At 42.3% G+C, this 15,994-nt stretch overlaps 1 protein-coding gene across 2 annotated transcripts in view; it reads left to right on the forward strand.

The window, feature by feature from the left end:
* arhgap24 (Rho GTPase activating protein 24) overlaps positions 1–15,994 on the forward strand; it is a 566,765-nt gene that overhangs the window by 317,864 nt on the left and 232,907 nt on the right. The window contains exon 1 of one of the 2 annotated variants that reach the window (XM_078543937.1): positions 10,831–10,939. The exons of the other annotated variant lie outside the window; for it this stretch is intronic. Within the exon in view, the coding sequence (XP_078400063.1) occupies positions 10,888–10,939 (52 nt within the window). The 5' untranslated portion in view covers positions 10,831–10,887. Of the gene's footprint in view, positions 1–10,830; positions 10,940–15,994 lie in introns of those variants that run through there. 2 annotated transcript variants of the gene reach the window in all.

The following is a 15,994-nucleotide window of genomic DNA, read 5'->3' on the forward strand; positions in this document are numbered from 1 at the left end:
AATAAGATAAAAAATAAAATCTGTAGACAGCATTTTAATGAGGTATATTTTCAGGTGCTTGATTGTGATGCACGGACATTTTTTTTTGCAGCTTTTTAAACCTTTATTTCATCATCTGAGGCTCTACAGCTTCCTGAGGCAGCTGTCTGGCTTCAGGGAGCTCTCTTGCAGTGCTCACCCGCATCCATGATGATGTCATCGCCTGCCCTCTTCCCGCCCCCACCCTGGCAACGCTGAGCTTTTCAGCGTGCGTTTCATGGTGGCTGGCTGTTAATTGGCCAGCCATCGTGAAATCGCGGTCGGCGGCCGATCGCAGCCTGCGGTCCACTTCCCTGCCGCTCCCGGGCCCAACGATCGCAGGTGCCCGCCAAAGGTACATGTAGCCCATGTGTTTTTTAAGCACCTGATTTTTCTGCAGACCTGTGCACAAGCAAACACTAAATAAACAAGAACCTGAGTGGGTTCCCTCTCTCCCTCTTCCAACTTGCAAGTTTTGAACTCTGTCTGCTGCTTTTGACCGTCCATGTACCACAGGCAGAGAACTTTTTAATGAACTGAACCCTGCACCTGCTACATCCAGAAGAACATATAAAACACCCGTCTACACCTTTAAACAGCCTCAAAACTGAACCCATCAGAAACATATAAAACACCCGTCTACATCTTTAAACAGCCTCAAAACACCCGTCTACATCTTTAAACAGCCTCAAAACACCCGTCTACATCTTTAAACAGCCTCAAAACACCCGTCTACATCTTTAAACAGCCTCAAAACTGAACCCATCAAAAACATATAAAACACCCATCTACATCTGTCAACAGCCTCAAAACGGAACCCATCAAAAACATATAAAACACCCGTCTACATCTTTCAACAGCCTCAAAACGGAACCCATCAGAAACATATAAAACACCCGTCTACATCTTTCAACAGCCTCAAAACGGAACCCATCAGAAACATATAAAACACCCGTCTACATCTTTAAACAGCCTCAAAACTGAACCCATCAGAAACAAAGTTCAGCCTGAAGTCAGCCAAGTCACCAACCTTCAAGCGCCATATACCCTTTAAATGGCTTAATCTATCCTTACACTCCGTAATCTTTTTGTGTGTGTGAGAACTTTGAGAAAGAGAGAGAGTGTGTGTGTGTGTGTGTGTGTGTTTGTGTAAGAATGTTGGAGCATTTTTATTATGTTTCTTGGACCAGGTCAAGTACAATAAATACTATTCCCCTAAACTTAAAGAAATGTACCTGTTTGTTTCTCATAGCCACAGCATGCAATCAGTTAAACACTCACTGAATTGGCAAGCATACCCTTTAAAAGAAAACCTGTTGCAATCAAATAAGGAACAGGGAAAGAGGGGAGCCATTCCACCTCTCCTCACCTGATCATAACAATATAATTTTGCTACCCCGCGCACCACCCAACCCTTTGCCCATCCCAAACAGAGGGCTCTTAGAATTTACTTAATGGTGCAATTAGTAAATCAATGTATTCTAATCTGCCCTATTCCAAACGCTACAAGTATTCAGCAGTAGTGCTTGTCACCTTTGATCTGTGAAGTGAGTTCTAGGAATAATTCTGAAATTGCCATGCCTTTTCAATATTGGCATTTAGCATTTTTCTGAAGAAGCAATAAACTGGTTCTGGGGGAAGAAAACAATTTAGGTAGCTGAAGACAGAAAGCTTAGGAGACACTATGCAGCATAAATCATTCCTCCATCTGTATTCTTTTAAAGGTGCTTTCTGCTGGGGGAGGGAGAAGATAGTCTTAAATGAATAATTCCTCCTCCCTTGCTCTCAGCTGTCACTCAGAACCACTCTAGTCATTCTGAAGCAATGTCCTTTTCTCCTTGTGATCTGTCCTGTTGTGAATGACAAGCTTGACTCAGTCAACTAACTTCCAACACCAATCGCTAAACCTGGTCAGTCCTAATTTTGGAAGGGTGGGGTAATCATTGCTGGGGGAGCATCTATCTGTTCTTCCATTGCTCTGTCATGAGTTTACCCCTGGCCAGAATTTCCTGGACTGCGGAGGTTTGCTACATTGGCACGTTAACTGCTGGGCATTTTGATAAAATGGAAACACTGTAGTAAGTAATATCCACATCCTTTCATCCTCAACAGCCAAATTCAAATTCCGGCTTCCACATGTCTGCTATCTCAGTTTTCAGTGATAAGCGGAGAAAGGAGACTGACTCTTGTTTCCATGGCAGTAGGTGTTATCCTCCAATCTGGAACAGATGTATACTCTCATTGACATGGATAATCACAAGTTTCATTGTGCATACTGTTTGGGATTATAGATAAGGATAATTTATGAGACATCTTCATTGCGATTTACTATGCTGGGAAAACTAGTCCCATGCATCCAAATTTGGCACCAAATGAAATGTGCATTATAGATACAATCTACAGGAAAATTTTAGAAATCAGCAAAGGATGACTAAAAAAAAAATAAGAGGGAGAAATTGGAGCATGAGAGAAAACTAGCAAGAAATATAAAAACAGACTGTAAAAGCCGCTTTTTTTTTCTTTCCTGGGATGTGGGTGTTGCTGGCTAGCTAGCCAGCATTTTTATTAACCCCCCTAATTGCCCTTGAAAAGGTGGTGGTGAGCTAGCTTCTTGAACCACTGCAGCCCCTGTGGTGTAGGTATGCCCACAGTGCTGTTAGGAAGGGAGTTCCAGGATTATGACCCAGCGACAGTAAAGGAACAATGATATAGTTCCAAGTCAGGATGGTGAGTGACTTGGGAGGGAACTTGCAGGTGATGGTGTTCCCATACACCTGCTGCATTTGCCCTCCTAGCTGGTAGAGGTTGCAGGTTTAGAAGGTGCTGTCTAAGGGGCCTTGGTGAATTCCTGCAGTGCACCTTGTAGATGGGACACACCGCTACCACTGTGCGCCATTGATGGAAGGAGTAGATGTTGAAAGTGGTGGATAGGGTGCCAATCAAGCGGTTTGCTTTGTCCTGGATGGTGTCAAGCATCTTGAGCGTCATTGGAGCTGGACTCATCCAGGCAAGTGGAGAGTATTTCAACACACTCCTGACTTGTGCCTTGAAGATGGTTTACAGGCTTTGGGGAGTCAGGAGGTGAGTTATTTGCTGCAGGATTCCCAGCCTCTGATCTGCTCTTGTAGCCACAGTATTTATATGGCTAGGTTCAGTTTCTGATCTATCTATCCAGGATGTTGATAGTGGGGAATTCAGCGATGGTAATGCCATTGAATGTCATGAGGCGATGGTTAGATTCTCCCTTGTTGGAGATGGTCATTGCCTGGCACTTGTGTGATGCAAATGTAACTTGCCACTTGTCAGCTCAAGCATGGATATTGCCAAGGTCTTGCTGCATTTGGACATGGGCCGCTTCAGTATCTGAGGAGTCACAAATGGTGCTGAATATTGTGCAATCATCAGTGAACGTTCCCACTTCTGACCTGATGATGGAAGGAAGATTATTGTTGAAGCAGCTGAAGATGGCTGGGCCTAGGGCACTAGCCTGAGGAACTCTGCAGTGATGTACTGGGACTGAGATCATTGACCTCCAACAACACAACCATCTTCCTTTGTGCTAGGTTTGACTCCAACCAGCGGAATTTTCTCCTTGATTCCCATTGACTCCAGTTTTGCTAGGGCTCCTTGATGCCACACTCAGTCAAATGCTGTCGCAATGTCAAGGACAGTCACTCTCACCTCACCTTGGGAGTTCAGCTCTTTGGTCCATGTTTGAATTAAGGCTGTACCTAGGTCAGGAGCTGAGTGGCAAAACCGAGCATTAGTGAGCAGGTTATTGCTGAGTAAGTGCCGCTTGATAGCACTGTCGATGACTCCTTCCATCACTTTGTTGAGGATTGAAAGTAGACTGATTGGGCAGTAATTGGCCAGATTGGATTTGTCCTGCTTTTGTGAATAGGACATACCTGGGCAATTTTCCACATTGCCAGGTAGATAACAGTGTTGTAGCTGTACTGGAACAGCTTGGCTAGGGGTGTGGCAAGTTCTAGAGCACAAGTCTTCAGTACTATTGCTGGAATGTTATCAGGGTCCACAGCCTTTGCAGTATCCAGTGCCTCAGCCATTTCTTGTTATCACATGGAGTGAATCGAATTAGCTAAAGACTAGCATGTGTGATGATGGGGACCTCAGGAGGAGGCCAATCTGTATTAATCATTCACTCAGCATTTCCAGCTGAAGATTGTTGCAGATGCTTCAGCCTTGACTTTTGCACTGATGTGCTGGGCTCCCCCATCATTGAAGATGGGGATATTTGTGGAGCCTGCTCCTGTTGTTAGTTGTTTAATTGTCCACCACCATTCACAACTGTATGTGGCAGGCTGTGGGATTGCTTAGCTATGTCAATCACTTGCTGCTTTTGCTGCTTGGCACACAAATGCACCCCTTCATCCAAGCGATTTATATAGATTGTAAATATAGATAGGCTTGGCTGTGTTGTAGCTTCACCAGGTTGTCACCTCGTTTTGTGCCTGGTGCTGCTCCTGGCATGCCCTCCTGTACTCTCCATTCAACCAGGGTTGATCTCCTGGTTATGGTAGAGTGGGGGATTTTCTGGGCCATGAGGTTACAGATTGTGATTGTATACAATTCTGCTGCTGCTGATGGCCCACAGCGCCTCATGGATATCCAGTTTTGAGCAGCTAGATCTGTTCGAAATCTATCCCATTTAGCACAGTGGTAGTGCCACACAACACAATGGAGAGTGTCCTCAATGTGAAGGTGGGACCTCGTCTTCACAATGACTGTGTGGTGGTCACTCCTACCGATACTGCCATGGACAGATGCATCTGTGGCAGGCAGGATGGTGAGGATGAGGTCAAGTAGGTTTTTCCCTCTTGTTGGTTCCCTCACCACCTGCCGCAGACCCAGTCTACAAGTATATAAAAAGGAAAAGAGTAGTGAAAGTAGCGTTGGTAGAGGGTGAGACTGGGAATTAAAAATGGGAAACAAGGAAATGACAGATACTTTAAACTCATATTTTGAATTTAACTTCACAGTAGAAGACCCAAAAGAATCCCAAGAATAGTAAAAAAGCAGGGGGCAAAAGGGAGGGAGGAACTTAAAAACATCATGATCACTGGAGAAAAAGTACTGGGAAAACCAGTTGGACTGAAGACTGATAAGTCCCCCAGACCTGGTAGCCTTCATTCCTTAAGGGAAGTGGCTGCAGAGTTAGTCGATTCATTGGTTGTAATCTTCCAAAGTTCCCTGAATTTTGGAAAGGATTGGAAAACTGCAAATGTAGCATCACCATTAAAGAAAGGAGGGAGACAGAAAGCATGAAACTATAGACCAGTTAGGCGAACATCTGTTATTGGGAAAATGCTAGGATCCATTGTTAAGAAGGTGGAAGCAGGACATTGATAATATCATAATACTATCAGGCATGATTATGTGAGAGGGAATCATGTTTGACAATTTATTAAAGCTCTTTAAGGCTGTAATAAGCACAGTGGTTCAAGGGGAACCAGTAGATGTAGTGTATTTGGATTTCCAGAATGATTTGATAATGTTACGGACCGGAGGGGGGAATTAATTTAAACAGCCCTAATTTCTCCACTCACTACCCATTCGTAAACAGGAAGGCGTTTATGATTTTTGATTTCCCCCCTTATCAGTGGTAGCATATTTTACCCAACCCTTTAGTTTTGGAGTTACCCAATTCTTTATTAATAACCCCATGGCAAACTTGAGATAAGGTCAAATAAAAGGGGTAGTTTCGTTTATTTTACACACACACAAAATGCGGGAAGGGGTTTTGCAACGTCCACCCTTTTTTGCATTCACACAATAAAAGAGGGATAAGGGAGAGAAAGGGGTTCATGGAAAAGACCACAATAACAATAAGAATTATAGTTTCACCTGAGTCCAGAGTCCAGTAAGTGAATGTCCAATGAAGGTTCTTTCAGGTGGCTTTGTCTGGCAGAATTCGTGGTCTTGGTCCTAGGAACTCGGTTGCAGGTTGAATCTGTTAAAGATGCAGCAAAGTATTCTTCTATCGTGGGTATTAGTTCACTCTGTAGGTGAAATACAGGGTTCTTTCTGGAAATCAGACTTGGAGAGAGATGAAGGTTAAAGGCAGGTTGCTCACCTGGAGTTTGGATTTCTCTTCTGAGGTTAAACCGCAGCTGAAGATAAAATTCAAAAGCTGTCCAATTAAAGGAATTAAAACAGCTCAAGTCTCAGTCATGTGACAGGGTGGTTTTGGGTCGAGCTACTAAGCTAATGAGGCACCCTTGTTAAAACCCATTGTGTTTTGAGCAGGTAACTGAAGAACCATTAGTACAAAGTTGAAGATGACGAGTCCCAAACAACTCTGTCTATGTTCAGAGCTGGCTGGTACAGATGTATCGTCTATGAATCCTTTGTGTTGGCTTGGTTGGAATGTCTATACGATGCAAGATGTGTTACAATCCAGGGGGTTTGATGTGTTAGCCTTTGTTCACGTTTAAACAGCTGAGAAGCTTCCAGAACTACCATCATGCGGTCAACTGCAACTATTTAATCAGTCCAGCAATTGTCCATTTTGAAAAACAGAAAAAAATATGTTATAAAGTAGCCGGCATGACGTAGATATATCTCTATTTTTCTTCCTGTCTCCTGGATGTGAGAATGAGGTGCCACATAAAAGCTCATGGTGTTGAGGTTGATACATTAACATGGATAGAGGACTAGCTAACGAACAGTGAAAAGAGAGTCCGTATAAATGGGTAATTTTCAGGTTGGCAAACTGTAACTAGTGGAGTGCATCTGGGATCAGTATTGGGTCCTTAGCTATGGACGATCTATATTAATGACTTGGATGATTGTACCCAAGTTTGCTGACGATACAAAGATAAATATAAAGCAAGTTGTGAGGAGGATGCAAAGAGATATAGATAGGTTAAATGAATGGGCAAAAAATTGACACATGGAGTATAATTTGGCAGGAAGAATAGAAAAGCAGAATATTATTTAATTGGGGAGAGACTGCAGAATGTTGCAGTATAGAGGGACCTGGGCTTGTACATGAATCACAGGAAGTTAGCATGCAGGTACGGCAAGTAGTTAGGAAGGCAAATGGAATGTTGGCCTTTATTACAAGGGGATTGAATATAAAGTAGAGAAGTCTTGCTACAGCTGCCCAGGGCATTGGTGAGACCACACTTGGAGCACTATGTACAGATCTGACCTCAATGCTTATGGAGGGACATACTTGCATTGGAAGAAGGTTCAGAGAAGGCTGATTCCTGGGGTGAAGGGTTTGTCTTATGAAGAAAGGTTGAGCAAGAGTTTAGAAGAATGAGAGGTGATCTTATTTAAACATATAAGCTTCTGAGGGGCTCAACTGGGTAAATGCTGACAGGATGTTTCCTCTTGTGTGGGAATCTAGAACTAGGGAGCACAGTTTAAAAATAAGGGGTATCCCATTCAAGACAGAGATGAGGAGGAATTTCTTCTCTCAGGGGACATAAGGAATCTGCAAGAGGATATAGACAGGTTGAGTGAGTGGGCAAAAACTTGGCAGATGGAGTTTAATGTAGGAAAGTGTGAGGTCATGCACTTTGGGAGGAAGAATCAAAAGGCAGACTATTATTTAAATGGAGAGACTCTAAAAAAGTGCAGCACAGAGGGATCTGGGTGTTCTTGTGCATGAAACACAAAAAGTTAGCATGCAGGTGCAGCAAGTAATTAAGGAGACAAATGGAATTTTGGCCTGTATTGCTGGGGGTTGGAGTTTAAAAATAGGGAAGTCTTGTTACAATTGCACAGGACATTGGTGAGGCAGCACCTGGAGTACTGTGTACAGTTTTGGTCCACGCATTTAAGAAAGGATATATTGGCATTGGGGGCAGCTCAAAAGAGATTCACTAGGCTGATTCCTGGGATGAAGGGGTTGACTTGTCAAGAACAGTTAAACAGGTTAGGCTTTTATGCATTAGAGTTTAGATGAATGAGGGGTGATCTTTTTGAAACGTACAAGATTCTGAGGGGCTTGACAGGGTAGATGTTGAGAAGATGTTTCCACTAGTGGGGGAATCTCAAACTAGGGCACATAGTTACAGAATAAGGGGACACTCATTTAAAACTAAGATGTGAAGGAATTTCTTCTCTGAGGGTAGTGAATGTCAGAGAGTTGTGGAGGCTAGATCACTGAAAGTATTTAAAGAGGAGGTAGATAGATCTTTGAAATATGAGGGCTATGAGGAGCTGGCACGAAAGAGAAGTGGAGGCCTGGGTCAGAACAGCCCTGATCTTATTGAATGTCGGGGCAGGCATGACGGGCCTAATGGCCTACTGCTGCTCCTATTTCTTATGTTCTTGTGTTCTCAATCTTTGGAATTCTCTTGCACAGAGAGCAGTAGAGGCTGGGTCAGTAGATATATTCAAGGCTGAGTTAGACAGCTTTTGATCAACAAGGAAGCCAAGGATTATACTCTTTCGAGTTATCAACAGTCACAGATTGCAACTCTTTGAGTACAATCACAGTTCTTGGTTTTCCGGGAGTGGGACATGAACCCACAACCCTCTGATTCAAAGGCGAGGGTGCTATGAACTGAGTCACAGCTGACACCTCCAGCCAAGGATTATGAGGGACAGGCATGAATGTGGAGTTAAGGCCAATTAGATCAGCCATGATCTTATTGAATAGTTAAGCAAGTTCGATGGGCTGAATGGCCTACTCCTGCTTTTATTTCTTATGATCTTACATGGTGTACTTTGCAAAGGTAACATTTTGGTAGCAAAGAATAAGTTGCGGATATTTCCGACTTGGGGGATTATTTGTTGTTGGTATTATTCTGTTCGATATGATCCAACAACCTGGAGTATTTCTTCATTTAATTGGAAAGCAATCCAATTATTGATTTGTGCTTCCAGTACTGAAGGAGTCCCAGTACAAATGAGGTAAATTAGCAAGGTTTCCTTCAGGTTTATGCATCTATCACTTTTCATTCATTCGTGCATTATAATTGAATTGCAGGGTATAATTGAATTCGAGATTTGCATGCTTGATAGTTTAGCTATTTTCAATGGTGCATGTACACATACATACACACACATACAAAGGCCATCATGTCTTGATTATGGGATTGAAAATCCAGGACCTTTCTGGTGTAACGCTATGAGGATTAGAGCAGAATGGCTGTGAATTAGGCTGGATTCTGAATATGCTGGGTTCTGGCCTTCTCCTCAAATTTTCCATGTGATCTTGAAGAGGCAGGGCCACTATCTTTCTGAAACAAGATGAGTGGAGTAAGAAACAGCGTGGCAGGAGCAAGAAATCCGAGGTCAGGGACTTGGGGGAATAATTGACAGCTCGTAAGCCGAACATTGTTTCAGCGATAGTCACAGGGCTCACTTTTCGATAAAAGCTAAGGAAGCATTTTTTTCATCTTATGGGTGCCCTGATACTACCTTCCAGATCCAACTCAGTTTGTGCAGGCTACTTAAATTAAAGGAGCTCTCCTGACCTTGTACACATTCTTGGATTCTCACAGGTTTTTGGTCCATCTGTAACATTGGCTGGATAACCACACATTCAGCTAAGATATATGTGGCTCAACTGAGTTTTATACTTAATGATTGACTCTGATTAGAATATTTGTTTGTACTTAACAAGGAAAGTTAAGAGATGAAATTGGCCATTATTCAAAGTACATAAAATAGACAATGCCAATTGCAGGAGTCTGCTTGTACAGTGAACTATGTGAGTTCTAACGCATTGTACAATAGTTGAGTAGCCTTGAAAATACGCAGCTGGAATTTTCTTCAACTGGCTGTGATGGGGAGGCGGGGTGGAAGGGGGAATCACAAAAAAATATTTCTTTAATATTACTTTATAAAGAACATACATCTCAGTAAGATTTTATTTTTTCTGTCTGTATTATCTATCTGGTTCAGTGATACACATATTAATGCCGGGAGTTACAACACCTGCCACCTCCAAAAGAAAATCTGTGACTTTGTCATCAAAGCAAAAGTCTAATAAGCTGTCACGATGTGTTAACATCAAATTTGATGACTTTCCCTCTTTAAGCCTGTGCTGCCTATCAGTGGCCTGTGTGACTCCTTCCCAGCCTGCTTTTAATGGATATTCATTGCCATTTGTAGTGTAAGAGAACATTTTTCTAGTCCTGAAGCGCCTTACAGCAGCTTTGTGGATGCTTTATAGCCTTTGTCAGCTAACGATTGATGATTATTGATAGCTGCAAATTGAATGTTCCCTCTAGTACTGAGAAGCTGCACTAGCAGACCCTAACACTCATTTTGGTTTCCTGCAGGCTTTGATTAGCTGATCAGCATTCAAGCTACAGAATGCATATAAAAAGAGCAAGTGTATTCAAGGTGACTTAATTGGCAGTCAGTTCATAACTGGCAAATAGCCAAACCCCAGATAATAAACAACATAGGTCTTAAAACTCTGAAATTAGATTTAATAATTTGCAAGAACAATTAACAATTTGTGCATATTGCTAAGAGTATTTTTCTTTTGTGTTTTTTTTACTTCAAGGGGGTTCTTGCAGGTGGAAATGTTTAAACATGTGGTGCTGCAAAGGTCAGCCAAATTGCAATTGATTGGTCAGATCTGTCTTGTCCATGTCTGTAAAGTAATTAGCACTGATCTCCTAGGTGAAAGGGGCAGAAGTTTGCATTTAGTGAGGTAGTGACACAGATTGAAGGCTGGGGGTTGTTCCGGAGGTGTGTCTAAATCTGGTGGAGTGTCCAAATATGCAATGGAGGAGGACTGGGGAGGAGGCCAGTGTATTAAGTTTAGTTGCTCTGGCAGCAAGAGGCTGTCTCTGGGGATTCCTTCCTGGCCTAGGAGCTAGTGCTGGTGAATCGGAGAAGACAATGAAGAGAGTATGTTGCAAGTAACATGGTGCCATGGGACTTAGTTGCTTCAAACCTACAAAGATTGATCCTCAAAAGTGCCAAGGTAAAACCTGTTTCATTGACAAGTACAACACTTAAGTGACATAGTACAGTATTTTTAACGTCAGAGAAATTTCATTCACAGACTACTACAGTTGATTAGAGCATCAACACGATATTGATGTGAATATTAAGCTGGACTAGTTGAAGACATTAAAACTGTGTTTATCAATGAGCTTTTAATTGAGTTTCACTAGAATTTGCAGAGAAATAGAACATTATTGAGAGTTTCACAATTGAAACTGGTACCATTATTTGTGGAAAATTGTATTTGTGCATGTACGAAGAAAAATAAAATATCTCCCATGATGGTTTGTGAAACATTCCATAGTTTAATTTTCTTTTATAAAAAGAGTAATAAACATACTGATGATTTATATATCTTTTATTACCACAGAATTGCATTTCTGCAATCATTGTGCCATTATTTAATAGGATGCCATAATAATATCTTGTTACTGTAATGTGGGAGCAATCATTTTTCACCTAATCACAATCATATTGAAAATTATGGCACTCATGGGTGACATCACCAGAATGAAGACATTTTTTGTACACAACTCCAGCTGTTCTCTTTCCAAAACCCCCCAAAATTGTTTACTAACCACATTTCTTTCACAAAGACTTTTTAAAAATGTGGCAGCCTTCCTTCTCGTAAAGCAATGGTTTACGCCAAGGTGGTCAACTCTGTTTTAAGCATCGTCTGGTATGGCTCAGGAACCCCCCCACCACCCCACCCCACCCCACCCTGGCATGGCAGTCTCTGCAGATGAAGACAGTGGATTGAGAAGGTGCAGGATTGCTGGCCTCTCTTTTCTCTGGGCCATCTTCTTGGTCAGTTGAGCTTTTCCTCTCTGCTCATCTATTCCAAAGCCCTTCCAAATTGTTAGCTTCCAGAGGTCATAGCCCTCAGTAGCTGCCTTGCAGTTGTCAATGTCAATGTCTGCTATCTTCATATCTCGCTTGCAGGTGTCCTTGCAGGGGAAGTATGGATGCCTAGGAGGTTGTGACCCATTGGCCACTTAACTGTACAGCAGATCTTTGGCTATATGGCCATCATCCATCCAATGAATGTGGTCGAGCCATCACAGATGTCATAGGCTTGGAATTAGCATGCATTAGTGTTGCAGAGGATACATCTGAGTTGGCAAAGGTGGAAACTATTCAGCCTTTTCCCTGGCCTAGCATATGGCACCACTATAGAGGACCGCACTGAGGACATCTGCTTGGTAGACTCGCAGTTTGGTGTTTTCAGACAGGTTGCTGTTTTCCACACACTCTCTTACTCAGCTTGGACACAACAGCTGCAGCTTTTGTGGTGTATGTGTTGATTTCAGCATCAAGTGACAGATTGCTGGTGATTGTGGGACCTACATATGTGAAACTATCAACAGCTTCCCGAGTCACATTGTCAATGTGAGGTATGGCAACATCCTGGATCATGACATTTGTCTTTCTGATGCTGATGGTCAGACCAAACTCTTTACAGGCATGAGAGAGTCCATTTGCCCATTTGCCACTGAAGGTTTTCCTTGGTATGGAATGCTAATGTGGTATTGTCAGCATAGAGCAATTCTCTGATAAGGACTTTGCCACACCTTTATCTTGAATCTAAGGCGAGTAAGGCTGACCAGCTTTCCATCAGTTCTGGTCTGTAAGTAGACACCCCCTGTAGATGGCCTGAAAGCATATGACACCAGCAAAGAGAAAGTGAAGCGTATGCCAAAGAGTGTCAGTGCCAGAACGTAACCCTGTTTTCACCACTGCAGATCTCAAAAGGATTAGGTTCTTCCCTGATATAGCAGACCTTATTCGCCTTGTTTTCATGGAAAGAGAATATCACCTTGAACAGCTTCGGCAGGCAGCCAGTTTCCTCCAGCAGCATAAACAGTCTGCCTCTGCCCACATGGTCAAATGCTTTGGTGAGATAGTGGCTTCTTTTGCTCACCACAATTCTCTTGCAGCTGCCAGACTGAGAAGATCATGTCAATTGTAGATCATCCAGTTCTAAACCATACTGAGATTGGAGTAGCTGCGTTCAGCTAAGATCTGCAGTCTGACAAGGGCAACACAGGCAAATACTTTTCCCATGATACTCAGTAGAGAGATACCTCGATAGCTGTTGCAATCGCTGCAGTCACCCTTGTTTTCTACAGGGTCACAATCTTTACGTTACGCATATCCTGGGACATTGCCTCTCTTTCCAGCAGAGACAGAGGTTCGTGCAGATGCTGCAGGAGTGCCAGTTTCCTGTGCTTGATGAGTTCAGACAGTATAGTGTCAGCACCTGGAGCTTTCCCCAAGGCAAGTGAGTCAATAGCTTTGCTAGGCTCCTCCACTGTGGGTTCAATATCCAGCTCTGCCATGACAGGCGGGCTTTCTGTGGTATCTAGAGCTTCTTCAGTGGCAGTGTTTGCCCTGGAGTACAACTGAGGGTGGTGTTCCACCCATCTCACCAAATATTTATTGCAGCCGGTAATAATCTCCCAGCCTTTGTTTTCAAATGAAGCCGTTTTCTTTGCTGATGAACCTATTGCCGTTTTGACCCCTCATACATGCCCCTAGCACTATTTTCTCACATGTATTGAAGGACATCAGGATATTCTGGCAAAGTTGTAACCAGTAGTCATTAGTGTACTGCCTAGCAGTCTGTTGAACTTTGAGTGGTTTTTAGTGTATTCAGAGGTATCTCACTCAGATTTCTCTTGTAATTAATGAGAGTGGGCTGCTTGGTTTCAATAACTGGTTCCATCACAGTGATGCTAGCCTTGAACCAGCCAGCATTTTTCCACTCTTGCTTCCCATACTTTGAGAGTGCAGTATTGTAGATGGTGCCTCGAAGTATGATCTATTTTGCTTCTGCATCTGTGTGGGAATGCTAGAGTGCACATGTTCAGTCGAGTTAAGGGACTGTTGGTTTTTATCTGGATGCAACCCTTGAAGTTTCTGCATTCAAAGCAGAAATGCCATCCTCATATCAACATCAGCCATACTGCCTACCAAGATTTTCTTTTTAAAACTTGCTTCTGTGAGAGGTTTAAATGTACTGAATTGGATATAACATTTTAATACTGTGAGTGTACTCCGATGGTATTTATCGAGAATAAAGAATTCATTCCATATATTCTTGCCGTAGTTTGTGTAGTTGGTAGTTGATATGGGAGATAGTATGAGAAAAGTCGATTTATATTAGTACCAAAGTAGGACGGTCTCTTTTAGAGGGTCAAATTCTATCTTTTCGGGGGACAAATTCCATCATGTAAACGGTGCTACGTGCAAATATGTCAATTCCCTGGGGGCTGGCGATGCCATAGAGTGGCCCACGTGGCATTTTTGAATTATACATTGAAGACAGCTGGATGGCTCCTGGTGCTACCTGCCCCTTGGAAAAACGACATAATTCTGGGTAACACCCCTGGAAGCAGGGCAATGCGAACAAATTTCTCCCCCTTTGTGTTAAATGAGAATTGTCAGGCACATTTACAATTACATAGTCTACAGTATTAATTAGTCCAATCTCAAAGAAAGGCTGAGCTCTGAAGAAGTCATACGGATTCGAAACGTTAACTCTATTTCTCTGCCCAGTCCCTCTGAGCTTTACCAGCATTTCCTGTTGTTATATCAAAGAAAGACAGCTCCTTTTACTGATGCCTACTTGCACTTTTTTTGGATGATGTGGAAATATTATACACACCACATCATTTAACATTACTAACCCACATGAATAACAACAACTTACATTTATATCAGACTTTCAGCATAGAAAAGCGTTATTAGGTCACTTAAATGAGGTGCAATCTTACAAAAACCTGATACTGAGACAAAGGGTCACCAAAAGCTAATTGGTCTCAGAAGTGAGTTTTCTGAAAGACCTAAAGGATAGGAGGGAAATGGAGAGCAAAGGGGTTTAGAGAGGGAATCCCAGAGCATCGGACCTGTCACCTGAAGAAATGGCCGCCTATGTTGGACTAAAGTGAGTGGCCAATACACAAAGGGCCAGAGTCCCAAGGAACTGAAATTCGGTGGGGGTGGGGCGAGATGCAAGGTTGGGGTGGTGGGGGGTTTCTAGGGCTGGGGGAATAGAATAATGCTGTACTTCTTCATCACCCAATTGATTTAGTTCATGCATAGACTATTGGATATTCTTAATTAATTCATAAATCAACCCTGAATCTCATACAGCACTTGATAATTGGTTTTGCTGGCTTAAATTCCTACACGTTAGCTCCTTTCTCTTTTTATGTTGTTGAATTAAGTTCCCTTAGTTACCTTAGCAGTAGAGATAAAGAGACACTAAGATAATGTCTGTGTTTTTGAGGCTGCAGATTCTCTTTGAAGAACATTGAAAATAGGAGCTGGAGTAGACCATTTCAGCCAGCTAGCCTGCTCCACCATTCAATAATATCATGGCTGATCTTCTACCTTAACTACATCTTTGTGTAAGAACCTCATATCCCTTGATTCCCTGGTCACCAAAAATCTATTGACCACTCTCTTGAAAATACTCAACAGCCTGAGCATCCAAGGGGCAGAGAATTCCAAAGATTCACAAACCTTTGAGTTAAGAAATATCTCATACCAGTCACAAAAGACCAACCTTTATTCTGAGATGCTGATCCCCATGTTCTGGTTTCCCCAACTAGGGGAAACATTTTCCCAGAATCTACCCTGTCAAACCCCTAAGAAATTTATATTTTAATATATTTTCTTTTTTTTTGTTATCGACACACACATAACTTTGAAAGTCGGAAGGTACATCTGTCACGGAAAACCTGAATCAGAGACCACAATTCAAATTGCCTATAGGGTAATGAATACTCTTGACATTTCAAATTCTTCAGATTATGTGGAACTAAAGAAATCTGCACATTTGACAATCGTGCCTTTGTTATGAGCAAGACAGCAGTGGGTGATCTGGTAAATTTCAAAGTTTACTCATTGAAGTTGGAAAAGGACTAAAATGTTTGCTGCGACATGGACATAATTTTCAAGTCCTTTTATACGAATCAGTATTACTTTGATTGTTGCACAGGTACAACTGATTACTTGGGGAAGCTTT

This window comes from Cetorhinus maximus, chromosome 1 (assembly GCF_964194155.1).
Source record: "Cetorhinus maximus chromosome 1, sCetMax3.hap1.1, whole genome shotgun sequence".
Lineage (NCBI taxonomy): Eukaryota > Metazoa > Chordata > Chondrichthyes > Lamniformes > Cetorhinidae > Cetorhinus > Cetorhinus maximus.